The sequence below is a fragment of the Folsomia candida genome, unplaced genomic scaffold, assembly GCF_002217175.1.
Source record: "Folsomia candida strain VU population unplaced genomic scaffold, ASM221717v1 Fcan01_Sc005, whole genome shotgun sequence".
In the NCBI taxonomy this organism is placed as follows: Eukaryota; Metazoa; Arthropoda; class Collembola; order Entomobryomorpha; family Isotomidae; genus Folsomia; species Folsomia candida.
The window spans coordinates 5,918,960-5,931,351 of record NW_019091197.1 but is presented as its reverse complement, the minus strand read 5'-3'; the positions used below and the strand labels follow the sequence as shown (position 1 = coordinate 5,931,351).

The 12,392-nt window shown below is 39.6% G+C and overlaps 2 protein-coding genes and 1 non-coding gene across 3 annotated transcripts; 1 reads left to right on the top strand and 2 right to left on the bottom strand.

Moving 5' to 3' along the window:
* Positions 1-192: 192 nt before the first annotated feature.
* On the bottom strand, positions 193-1,844 carry LOC110850437. The gene is made up of 5 exons (XR_004835008.1): positions 1,763-1,844; positions 1,319-1,696; positions 589-1,139; positions 398-528; positions 193-333 (listed from the first exon to the last, which is right to left on the bottom strand). It is a non-coding gene; the product is annotated as an uncharacterized LOC110850437 (transcript).
* A 158-nt stretch (positions 1,845-2,002) lies between these two features.
* LOC118432970 lies at positions 2,003-2,819 on the bottom strand. The gene is made up of 2 exons (XM_035852421.1): positions 2,492-2,819; positions 2,003-2,331 (listed from the first exon to the last, which is right to left on the bottom strand). Exons 1-2 carry the CDS (start codon positions 2,751-2,753, stop codon positions 2,003-2,005), a joined length of 591 nt encoding a protein of 196 aa, XP_035708314.1. The 5' UTR covers positions 2,754-2,819.
* Positions 2,820-4,199: 1,380 nt separating this feature from the next.
* Positions 4,200-6,817, top strand: LOC110850436 (arginase, hepatic). Its single transcript, XM_022097868.2, has 7 exons — positions 4,200-4,313; positions 4,442-4,657; positions 5,379-5,467; positions 5,544-5,732; positions 5,830-6,095; positions 6,157-6,395; positions 6,460-6,817. Exons 1-7 carry the CDS (start codon positions 4,226-4,228, stop codon positions 6,651-6,653), a joined length of 1,281 nt encoding a protein of 426 aa, XP_021953560.1. The 5' UTR covers positions 4,200-4,225; the 3' UTR covers positions 6,654-6,817.
* The last annotated feature ends 5,575 nt before the right edge of the window (positions 6,818-12,392 follow it).

The following is a 12,392-nucleotide window of genomic DNA, read 5'->3' as shown; positions in this document are numbered from 1 at the left end:
ATCTATTGGATGTATAACTTATTTATTTCTTCTGGGAATCTTATATGTAATATAAATTTTCCAACGCATATACTATTTTCGTAAGCTGAAGTCACCTATACAATGGAGAATTTTCGGTCTTTGAAATAAGGCCCAATTATTGAATAAATAAATATTTATAGAATATGTTCCTATGTAAACTTTCTAACGTACGTGAGCGTCGCCTTTGTTTCACTCTTCCATCCTAAATCGAAGCGTACCGATGCCGATATTTTCGAAATCTCTCTTGCTAGCTGATTCTAATATTTGGGGTTTATTTTTGAGAATGAATTTCACACAGTGGCGTCCTACAATCTGGAAATACACAAATGAAAAAAAATTAGTTTTGGTAAAACAGTTTAAGCAAAAGTTTTACTACCTCGTAGTTTAGGGTAATGGCTAGGTCTAGAAGTTCGAGAACGTTTGTAAAACTGATTTCATTTAGGAGAACAGCTTCCAACTTGATTTTAAGAAGTTCGTCACAGTAGAATATCGCAGTTCGTGCCAAATCTGTTGGAAATAATGAAATAGTTATGGCTATAACATTATCAATTAATTTGACGAACATACCAGCAGGTGATTCCCAATCGTAAGTAGGCATTTCAATTTTATACGTATAGCAGTGATACAGCAAGGCGTAGAACGATGCGAACGTCACACCCTGTATATGGATTTCTCTGCATATATGGAAAAATGTTATTACCACGAGATAGAAATATGTGTGACTCTACCGGTACAACTAGCATTGGGTAGTTGTCCTTACGTAGCGGTAAATTTACCAAGTTATATAGCTTTTACTGGATATAAACAAGGTTCTTGTACTACTCAACGGCATTTATTTATCAAATGTGTACTGAAATATGTACGCCTTCGGACCATTTACCGGTAGTCCCAGGAGCAGTGTTTTTTTCAGAATATGACTAATGGATTCTGAGACCAGTTTGATAAAATAGGGGCCGACAACTTCTTAAGCTTCTATTGTTAGCAACACCTTACCTTTGCCCATCTTCAGCCCAATTTTTGCTAAACATTTTATCGAAGTATACTAGTCGTCGTCTGAGAATTTCCTTGTGGGCATGGACGGTGCCATCGGCTAGTATAAAAGTAACATCGCAGGTCTCCTAAAAATAGGATTGAACGGAAAATTGTTATTACATACTAATATTTACGAAAAGCTAATAATAACTATTAGACTTAGGTGTTCACCAAATATAAGGTTGCAACACACATTAAAATGCATGTAGTAAATTCGTTTGGTTGCAACCATATACTTGGGGAACATCCCGGTAAGCTTGCTAACCTTATCGTTTAGGCGTACCCCTTCGGAATTGGTGTACTGCAGATACTTGGACATGTCCCATTGAGACGATATTGTTCCGCAGGATTCCTTCCATCCATAAAATTCAACATAGGCATCTTCAACAGTTGTTTGAAACGATCGATCTGGCTTCATCACTTTAAGTTGATAGTTGGAACACACAAAGACCGTGCCGTTTGAGGATTGTATAACCCGTGGAGACTTGCTAAATTGCTCTTGGATCGGATCAACCGCGAAATTTAAGATGGGCTTCATATTCGGCGGTGTTTCGATTGGGGCTAAGGAAAAGCTTTTTCCATGGTCATCTCGAAAAAGGCCGAAAATTTCACCATCCGTTGAACAAGAGAATGCACCTGCAATCTGGGATTAAGATATTGGGAATAATTATAAATTCGGTTACAGTGTGATAAATATTTAAATTTCGACCTTCACAAATGAAGCACTATTTTTAGGCTTCAGGGACGCAGCTACAGGAGATGGTGGAACATCTAGCGCCTGATCCCAGGCGAAAATCTAGTAGAATTTATATGTTATTAGTCTTAATGTCAGATTTTAAATTTTTCGGATATTTATTTAAATTTTTGTATTTGAACGTATTTGGCATTTGGTGTTTATTATTGTGCTGGTTTTTAACACCCAAATGCACCCCCTAAGTTGTAAGCAAAGTCAAATTATTAGAAATCTCACCACCCCTTTAGCGCTAAGAGCCACACCAGTTATACTAGACCCACAGGTAACCGACGTGACTGAGGCGATGCTTTCCCCGCAGAAATTTTCTTGCGGGATCCTCAGAAACTCTGTGAGCGGATCTCTGCTAATCCAAACCTGTCCGTTGGATGTGAGGCAGATTATTTGATGACCCATAGCGTCTACCTGGATTATTTTGAGATTTTGAAGAATATGCGTTGGGGCAAGGTGAGAACCTCCACCCCAGACGTAGGCTTTGCCATCGTCTGAAATTCCGAACCATGTTGACTCCCGGCCGAACACGACATCTAGATGGGGAGTTGAGTAAAATTAAACACCCAGCTAAAAAATTTTGCTCGCCAAAATTAGCTTCTCGCTGAATTTCCGGAATTATTTATTGGGTATGCAATAAATTTTTGTATTTCTGTCTCCCAAAATTTGCATTTATTCTAGAAAATGAAACCTCACCTTTCAATCTTCGTGCACTCAAGGATTGAATTTCCGTGAAATACAGTAATCCATCACAATCTTCTCCGAACTGGTAGACCGTATCCTCAATTGTCACCACGACAGCGGTATCTTTTACATTTATTAACCTGGCACTGGCCAAGATGCAGATGGCATCGACAGACTTGAATTTTCTTAATAAGGTGAAATTTCGTAATCTTTCGTAGGAAATGATTGTGTTGGGAAGATCTTGTGGTGCAGAGAATTGCGGTATTGATGACATTTTTTAGATAATTACTGGCTGGAGTGTAAATTAGTGTTTTATTTATGACTGATTTCACCAACTCGGATAAAGTTTGGAAGAGAAATGGCGTTGGAATTTGTGGAGTTGGAATTTTTATGAGACTTTTTTCCTCCGTAATAAAAATAGCTTGAGCTTTCAAATTCCTGATTTAATCCTATCACTTTTTAAGGGTCCTTTTATTCTCAGATATTGTGGTTGAACGCCTTTGTTTCTGGGAGTGTGTTTTGTAGGGTAAATTTGGGCAAGCGGAGGGTTTGTATTTATTTTAAAAATAGTCTGGGTTTAATTTATTTTAGGTTGTGGTTACGCTGGTTGGGTTGAACCAAGCTGTGAGATATGAAGGGATACGTACGACCTTTATTATGCCTTTTGGATATGTTATTGGTATACCTGAGTTATGAAAAAGTGCATGGGATCAAGGCCTAAACTATTTAGAGGTGGGCAGGCTGGCCAGTGGCCGGAGCGCCGCCAGGCGCCACAATTTACACTGATAGATATAATAATAACTAGATATACATGATCGAGTATTATTTATTTCTGACACTATAAAATTTATTTTCTAAATGGTAAGAAACTACTAAAATTTTGCGTAATTTCCTCAACCAGCATACAGACGAATTGCATATGAAATTTTTATAGGTTGTTTCAATTTTTATAAATCAATCGTAAAATCTCCATTAACATTTTCTTATATTAAGGCCCAGTGTATTGCATATTCTACGTAACACTTTAAAACGCCTTACCTATTTAACAGCAGGAATTTAAATATTTAAACTAAAAGTGGAATAACATAACAGTCATAATATTTAACTTTGAAAACACAAATTTAATATAAGTATAACTAACTTATATATTTACCCAGTTCTGTCGGAACGCATCCCTATAATTCTTTATTTTACATGGCAGGCATAGCAAAGAAAGGCATTCACGTACCACGTCGCATACTCGCATAGAGTTTATATGCGGCCTGTGTCTGCCCACGGCCAGACGCTGTCACATCATTACTAGATATGCATTGACTTGTCAGAGACTCGTCTACTCAGCCATTTATGTTAAATATGTTCATTTGCAGATTGCTAATATGTTCTTAATTCGGATATGGTTTAACTGTTAGTCAAATGGAATAATAAATAAACTAATCATTTCCTAAGCTTATTTTTCTCAATTATTAATCGTAAGGATCACGTCTCACACATGTCTGTAATCCAAAACGTATGAGTCTCATACTTATGGCCAACCGTCTTACGGAATAAGCCGACAGTTGCGTCATCAATCCGATTATTTGCAGCACTTGTCCTCAATCTTGCAGACGTTAGCAAATTGAACATGTGAAAATTAATGTCATTCCACGTCATATTTCCATGCATCGTATTCACTTTCCTCCCTCATTTGATAAAACTTGTAACTTGAGAGAAGTTGGGAAGGATAAACTTAAAATAAATATAAGAAGGATGAAGATAACGCTTTTTGAAATTTTCGCAATCTCCTTGGTCCTCCTGGTGTCCGAGAGTTTAAGCGACAGTTTATATTTGAGCCATAGTAAGCGAAATATATATTATTGTTACATAATGTGGGTTAGATAAGTTCTATGAGGTCATAATTTAAAAATTTAACAGTCTAAATAAATTCTCTGTATAAAAACTTATGTCTTGAATATTGATTTGCAGGGCGATGCAGCCCTGTTGGTACGTCTGTCGTGACAACCCGACTTGACGGATCGTCAGACTCTTGCATTTGTCATCCCCCTCCACCTTCGACAACAACGATCCACTCACCACCACCCCATAAATGGGTGCGGCGACACAGACCGCCCCAGGCAACGTGGAAGTGCACCACAATTGCGGCCCTCACCACGAAAGCAGCACCCACCGTGACCACCAATGGTAGGGTGAAAGTCAATTGTGTTTGGGTTTTAAATAAATGAATCATAAATGTTTTTTATTCATTGAGATGATACATCTTTCTGAAAGTAAAAATGATCTCGCTGGAAGATATTTTTAGACTGATGGTGATTTTTATTAAACAACTTGGTTTTAAGGTTTTGACAGTACATAGGAGACATTCATACATGTGTAATAATATGTGGTCAGAAGTGACCATACAAACTACGCAGGGTTATGCTCAAACGAAGTGTCCCTTCTAATGAGGCATAAAAACAAAAGGACCCTTTTAATCCCTTGTCCTGGGAAAAAGGTTGGAAAATGCTCAGCCCTCATAAAAGTCGACAAACTTAAAAATTGATAAATATGGAAAACTTTGTTAACATGCATATTTTAACACTTTCCTGTAGAGATTTCCGGTTAGAATTAATTTCATTTATGTAAAATTTGATGACAGACATGGTCATTGTGTTTGGAAATATTTTATGACGTTTTCATGTTATCTAATTCTCAGAATTAATTTCTGCTAAAAATGGGTAATGCTAGGACGGAAAGCAGTAAAATAGTTGGAGAAAATAATAACTTTAAAATTTTTATGTGTAATAAGTGCGTACTTTCCTCTAAGCAAGTTTTCAATAGTTGTTAATTAATTACATAGGTGTGTATGTGTATATGTAGATAAATATTCCTAATCAAGTTAGTAAACTTCGTAATATTTTTCTAGGTTTGGAAAATTCCTTGGTGCTTCTTAAAGAGGCGAAGGTAAAATTGAGAAGAATTAGTGTTCAGGGAGCCCCGATACAAAAAGGACAGGTAGCGGATATCTACATATTCTAACTTTATCCAGTGTAAGTGACCAGTTTTCTAAGATTTAAAATGTAATTTTTAGCCCAAAAAGGGTGTTGAGAATGGACCCATGCTAATCCGCAGTTCTGGTATCGTTGAATTTCTGCAAGACGTAGGGCACGATATTCTCGACTATGGAAACATCCACTTGGGCGAAATCTTCAATGCGGCGTCAGTCGGGGGGAATGTGAGCATTCACGACCCCGCCGACGTGGGGGAAGCGACACATCATGTAAGATAGTTTTTTTAGTGTAGGACATTTCCAAATTCAGATAGCACATAATTATATTTAATTTCAATTAATTAAAAGCAATTACATATTTTAAAAGATATACAACAACACCAAGCAAATACTTGAGGAGAACCGTTTCCCCCTCACATTCGGGGGAGATCACGCCTTGGCCATCGGCACGTTGAGCGCCATGTCCGAATATTACCCAGACCTGGCCGGGATCTATATTGACGCACACGCAGACATTAATACGGTTGACACTTCCCCCAGCGGAAATATGCACGGGATGCCGCTATCCTTCGTGATTAACGAGTTGTACGGTTGTAATTCCAATTTGACCGATTTCTCCTGGGTGGCGGCTAGGTAGGAGAAAAAAGTTGAGTCATATTTGATTTAAATATGTCACTTAATTTTAATATTTTAGAATACCCGCCGCCAACGTGGCCCACATCGCCTTGCGGGACGTGGACCCTGGGGAAACTGCGATTATTGATAGGTTAGGCATGGCTTCCTTTACGATGCGTGACATTGACCGGTACGGAATTCGGAGGGTGGTCGATCTCACGCTGGACAGGATTAAGGGGAAGACGAGACCACTATACGTCTCGATGGATATTGACTCGTTGGACGATATGGAAATAGGGAGCACGACCGGAACCCCAGGTTCGCTCAGTGGGTTGATGATGAGGATGGAAAATTGTTTAAATTTGTATTTTTCTGGGAATAGTTCCAGGGGGCCTGACGTTAAGGGAAGCTCTAGCAATGATTGAAGACCTGTACCGATCTGCCAACATTGTCGGTTTTGAACTGGCCGAAGTTAATCCAGCCCTTGGAAGTGAGGAGGCAGGGAGGAGAGTTGCAGAAATTAGCAGGCACATTTTAGCCTGTGTTTTTGGCTCGTGTTATGGACGCCGGGTGTAATTCGGGGCGAAATGTGTCTATTACTTTTAGCTATTTTTGGAACGAATTAATTTACAAATTTAGAAGCAGGGAATTAATGTAATACTATCTGTGTGTAGGTTTATGGGAAATAAATTTTTTTTAATAGGTGAGTTTTATTAATAAAAAAACGTTCTAAGAATTGGCACACAGTTAGCCTTTCCCGTTTAAAAACACCAGTGATGCACCTGAATCATTCAGGTATGAAAAGGGCTGATTATGTGCATAATCGGCTCGACTCATTCATGAAAATTTGAAACGTCATTCTCGATGAGGGATAGAAGATAATGAAGCTTCCTGAAGGAATGGAGAGATTTTATACAAAGAATGAAGCGAGTGAATGACAAAAGAATGATGTGAATGGTTAATGATGGAATCAGTGTTGCAAGTGGTTTAAACCACTTTTTGCCAGACGGTAGGAAAAAGTGGGAAAAAGACACTTTTTCCCACAAACCAAAATCAGTGGGGAATGGAAAAAAGTGGGCAAAACGAAGTTCTTATGCAGATTACACTAGATGGCGCCCCTGCATACCGCTAGGTGGCGCTCTGTTTTGTCCAATTGCCCAGTGGGCAAAAGTTGGTCTAAACCACTGTCCTGGGAAAAAGTGTTTTGGACGGGAAATATGCAACACTGGATGGAATAAAATCACAGAATAATCATGGTTATTACCCGGACTGATATTATTATCTTGATTTCATATAACGGAATATTATGCTGTTTGAAGGTTTACTATATACTTTTCCTTTTATTTATACATAGTTATATTTTTATATAGTATATAGTCGAATGTCTCACCTATGGTAGAACATTGTTGTTGTACTTGTGCAATGCATGCAATGAATGGAGATAAAATGGAGATGAAAGATATAGTAATACATAAAGACACAATTATGAAACTGCAAATCGGGAGGTACAGAGTGCTGAATGTATATCGGGTGAAATTAATTTTAGGTTTATCGTTCTATTTATTTATTATTCTAAATAAGTGCGCCTCTTACCAAAGATACCCTTTTTTAAATTTTTACTTATTTACTTTCCTTATGATTATTTTGCAGAGAAATGCGGATGAAATTACAGTTTTCCACGCCATTAATGGAACATCAGATAAACTTTTAAGGACACAAAGTTCCAAGCATAATTACGAACTTCGGCCGCAAAGACTATCAAGGCTAGAGAAAATAGAGCACCGGAGATCATAAAAAGTGTCACAAGTTTTCCATCCATACCCATCGATGAAATACTGTAGGATGTACCACTGGTCTTCTCCGTTTCCACATATTTCTTGCCATTTCCCTCTTCAATCTTGAATAAATCCCGGAATGAACCAGAGCCTTAAATCTTTGATGAACGGGAGATATACTTCTAGATACTGGACTCCTACCTCCACCAAGAAATTTCCATCCAGACCGTTTCTCTTCCAGAAGGTCGCTTCCAGAATAAAATTTCTTTGATGGGTAACTTTTAGTAAGAAAATCCATCTCTCCCTCAATTTGGTCCGTCGTCCCTATGAGGACAGTTTTTTCCTTACAAATGGTAATATCTCGTTCCACCAACTCTTGTAGTTCTGTCGTGGTGTGCTTTCTCTTTGTGAAATTGAAACCGCTGGGAAGAAAGTTGTGGACTGGATTCAAAAGAACGACGTAGAATAGCCCGGCTTTGGTAATTTTTGCAGTAGTTTCCTTATTGATTTGAAATTCCTTTAGTAGTTTTTTGATATCAAGGGAATATGTGGCAATTAAATGCGTATACCAGCTATAGGTTGCGCTAGATGGGGTTTGAGTCGGGGTTGAAAGCATTCTAAAGCAGCTATCCTACCCAAAAATATTTGGATTATTTGGTTTCATTATATTCGACTTTCCCCAATATAAATCTAGATTTGCATCCTTTGCCCATCTCGCAATATCTTGAGAGTCGTTGCCGTTGAGAATATTTCTATCTTGACATATCAAGTCTTGGAACGTTTCCGGCCGTGATTGCTTCAACGGTGCGTTCAGTTCCGTTATCATTATTCCGGTATAACAATTCGTTACCAAAACAGCAACAAATCCCAATGCGGTGAATAAGATACGATAAAAAAACGTATCTGCCATATATTTGGGGACTGGAGTGAAGTCATCGAAAAATAAAGATAGGAAAGACAAAAATAACCCAATCGCGGATCGCTTATGCTTCCAGAACATGTAGGCGGATAGAACCATAAAAGTCAAAAGCAGGCTTGATACCAAACCAAGCCACACTCCCGGCTGGAATGGTGTCACGTAGAAATCAAACGTTATATAGGAATCAGCATAGCAACTCAGAAATTGGAACCCGGTAGAATAAGTGTATTCCGAAAGCATGCCTTCCGTGTGGAAAATATATAAGTTGGTTTCCACCTCCACATGGGGATCATCGTACCAACTTTGCTGTAAAATGAGCGTCGCATTTCTCCCTGTTTTCACCAATATTGCTGCCATGTACAGTGGCATGGAGGTGGAGGTCTTGCCATCAAACGGATTTAATGAAGGGTGAGGCAAATTTCTGGTTGGGATTAAGTAACGTAACCTCCTGCTTGAAGGAACGTAAGACCCCATCCAAATTTCCTGCAGCGGGGTAAGCCTCTCATAATCTGCCAATATTTTACCATCGTCTACTAATTTGCAGTCATAGCTCTCCGTAATATTAGGTAGCAGCCCTAGCCTTTTCACGCAAATTTTTACACCTCTTCCTGAAATGAGGAGTATGAGCTACCAACAAAACCATTCCCCACGTTGTACTGAACGCCTTCCTAAGTGGTCGAAAATAATAGCTAGTAACTGAACTTGGATCCTTGAAAATTCTGGACATGGAACAAAATTAAGTAGACACTCCACCAAATTTGTGAAAGCATTCTAAACTCCGGCCATTCACCAGTGTTGCGAAGATCATCATGTCATTTCAAACAAATTTCCCACGTAATCAATTTATTTCAAAGGTACGATCCCAAATCATTAATTCTGTCGCCCAGCTCCGTTCCAGCTACATGTTCAAAATCAGCGACGTTTTGTGTCTCGTAACTTGGTCACACATTCTGAACTTACTCGTCACCAAAAACCCCTCTACAGGATTGTCAATCCATGAAAAGTACCACCCATTCCAAAATTTAGTTCATAAGGCCGCCCTGGTGAACGTAGTTGTGCATTTATTCACGTACTTTGTCCACTGGCACACTTTCCATGGTGTCGAAGGGGAGGAGTGGAGGTTGGTCATGCTGTGCTATTTTATTGGGATGGGACTCCTTATCTTTTTTGGGTCTTTGGTCCTTTACTGGAGAGAAGGAGAAGCAGCGGCACTAATGAAGATTAATTGTCGGGTGGAACTACTATGTCAACGAGAAGGTAAATTTTTCAAGAAAATCAACTCTTTATAGTCCACGATACCTAAATTTTGTAACCTGTCAATCTTCTCAACTAATCGTGAAAATTTTGAGATTTGAAACAACTTTGGACAGAGTTCCATGATAGTCCACTTGCAAGTTGCTTTTTGTCCATGTAGGAATTCCGGACTTGTTAAAACAAACAAAGTATGAGGCTTATCTGATCTGTAATGACACAATAATGTACTTTAGTATGGAAATATGCATGTCATGAGATACATATGTCACTATTTGAACCGAACTCTATTTGTCATAATGTCACTTTATAAATATCTTATATGCACCACTGTGGGCAATTATGCACGAAGGGGGGTTGGATGAATACAAAAAATCAATCAATCAACTGGTACGGCATAGTTAAAACTAAAACATACTTTAAGCAGGTGTAAACGTTTAATTGTTAGATACTTTTGTGTACAAATTCGCAAATGTCTATTTTTTGTAGGTGCAGTCAACTATGCCGAGTTAATAGTCGTCTTGGTCTGTCTGTCCGCGTACATTGCCACGACAGGTATTCCGATCGCGATGTTCTTACTCTCACTTTGGAAACCATGCATGCCACAAACAATTCCTTCAATCTTGCTGACTCAATGCGCAAACTGGGAGTATGAAGGGTCGACAGTGACCCCGTTGGTTAGGATCATAATACTAATTGCGGCTGTCACCTCCGGATACTTGCGGTGGTGCCAAGCCAGTGCGGTAATCATTGTTCTGATCCTACCTGCGCATTCGGCTGTCTTGTCAAGCGTATATTTCAACGTGATAACAAAGTAGGGGGAAAATTACAGCATACAAATAGTATCACACATTTTTATAATTTGTACACTTATAGAAAAATTATAACGAATCATTACTGCCCGGAGTGCATATAAGACTCTACCGTGGATGGTAATATTAGATAATACTGCACGGAATTGATTTGTCATATAATAGCCTCTTTATAGCGGCATTAATGAATCCATATGAAAGAATATTAATTAAAATGTTGAGGTATGCTACCACAATTCAATTCTGTGCAGTAGTATAATATTACCACCCAGGTAGACTCATATATGCATTCCGCGCAGTAACGATTCATTATAATTTTGCTAAGAGTGTAAGCTTTGAAATCAATTGTGTTTAAAACTAATTTTGAAAAGAATTTGACAATTTTATTTCAAATTAGGAATCTATCCACAAATTCGGATGGGATTTTGATGAAATATAGAAATATCCAAATCCAATTAAACCTTGTGAACGATGTGATGGCCTATCCCCTCATGACTTTCGTAATGATTGGTGTCATTGATGCGGAAATCATTGCTCTGTACATGGTGATGTCCTCCTCTGCAGATATACCGGTTCTAGCAACATTGTTCTTTGTCTTTTTCAAAATCAATCAATCAAATTTATTTCATTCAAACGATGGCCGCAGCCCATATCGCTACATGATAGTTTGTACAGAATAAAGTGTAAATGTACATATGTAAATAGATTTAAATGTAGTCAGAGGAATAGTGGGAAAACCTAGCTATGGTGGAGAGCTAGGAAAACCACTATCACCTCTGGGAATGTTGCCCAGAGGTCCATTCGGGTCTGCTACCAAGACACCAGATAGGCCAATGAATGATAGAGATCATAGGCAGATTCCACAGGAATGTGGAGATATCCAAATGAAGACGGAGCCGTGCAGGCGGAAGCAAGACGAGTGAAGGTTGTTGGGCGGGGCATCCACGGACCACGAAATACCCTAGCGCCCTTTCGGGCTTGGGCTACGTGTCCCCTTCGCGACCATGCATTATGGCCAGGGCCGAGCGACACTACCCACTTGCCCCTTCACCCCTCGCAGCACAACCGGGTCATGGGACCCCCGTAGGCCCGACTACACTGCCCACCGCCATGCACGATCCCGTCCTCACTCTTCCACCAACCACCCCCCACGGTCACCACCCCGACATACCAAACAAATGACCTACCTGGGGGAGTCCTCCAAGACGTAGATCCTCCCGTGCACATGGTCCGGTGAATCCATCTTCGCCTGATGGCACAGCTTGTCGTTGCTGGGACGGGTGTGGCAGGGGGTGTCACCAGGCACGCAGGTGGGGGGTGTGAGTGGACGAGGCTCACATGGCGATAAGGCCTTGGGACACACTTTACACGCCCTGGCACACCCACGACCTAGCTGGAAGAAGATCCAGTTGCAGAGCGAGAGAGAGACACGTCATGCACGAGAGGAAGTCAAAGAGGCCAAGCTGTTCTTTGTCTTTTTAGGATTCGAAATGAGTATCATTATTCACATCGTGTTACATATGCTTCGCCTTCCGTGTCTGGAATCTGAAAATTTCCG

Coding starts and splice junctions, on each gene's coding strand:
- LOC110850436 (XM_022097868.2), top strand. CDS start 4,226: ATGAAGATAACGCTTTTTGAAATTTTCGCAATCTCCTTGGTCCTCCTG. Junction 4,658..5,378: donor ACCCACCGTGACCACCAATG/GTAGGGTGAAAG, acceptor ATATTTTTCTAG/GTTTGGAAAATTCCTTGGTG. Junction 5,468..5,543: donor CCCCGATACAAAAAGGACAG/GTAGCGGATATC, acceptor TGTAATTTTTAG/CCCAAAAAGGGTGTTGAGAA.
- LOC118432970 (XM_035852421.1), bottom strand. CDS start 2,753: ATGTCATCAATACCGCAATTCTCTGCACCACAAGATCTTCCCAACACA. Junction 2,332..2,491: donor GAGTGCACGAAGATTGAAAG/GTGAGGTTTCAT, acceptor CTCCCCATCTAG/ATGTCGTGTTCGGCCGGGAG.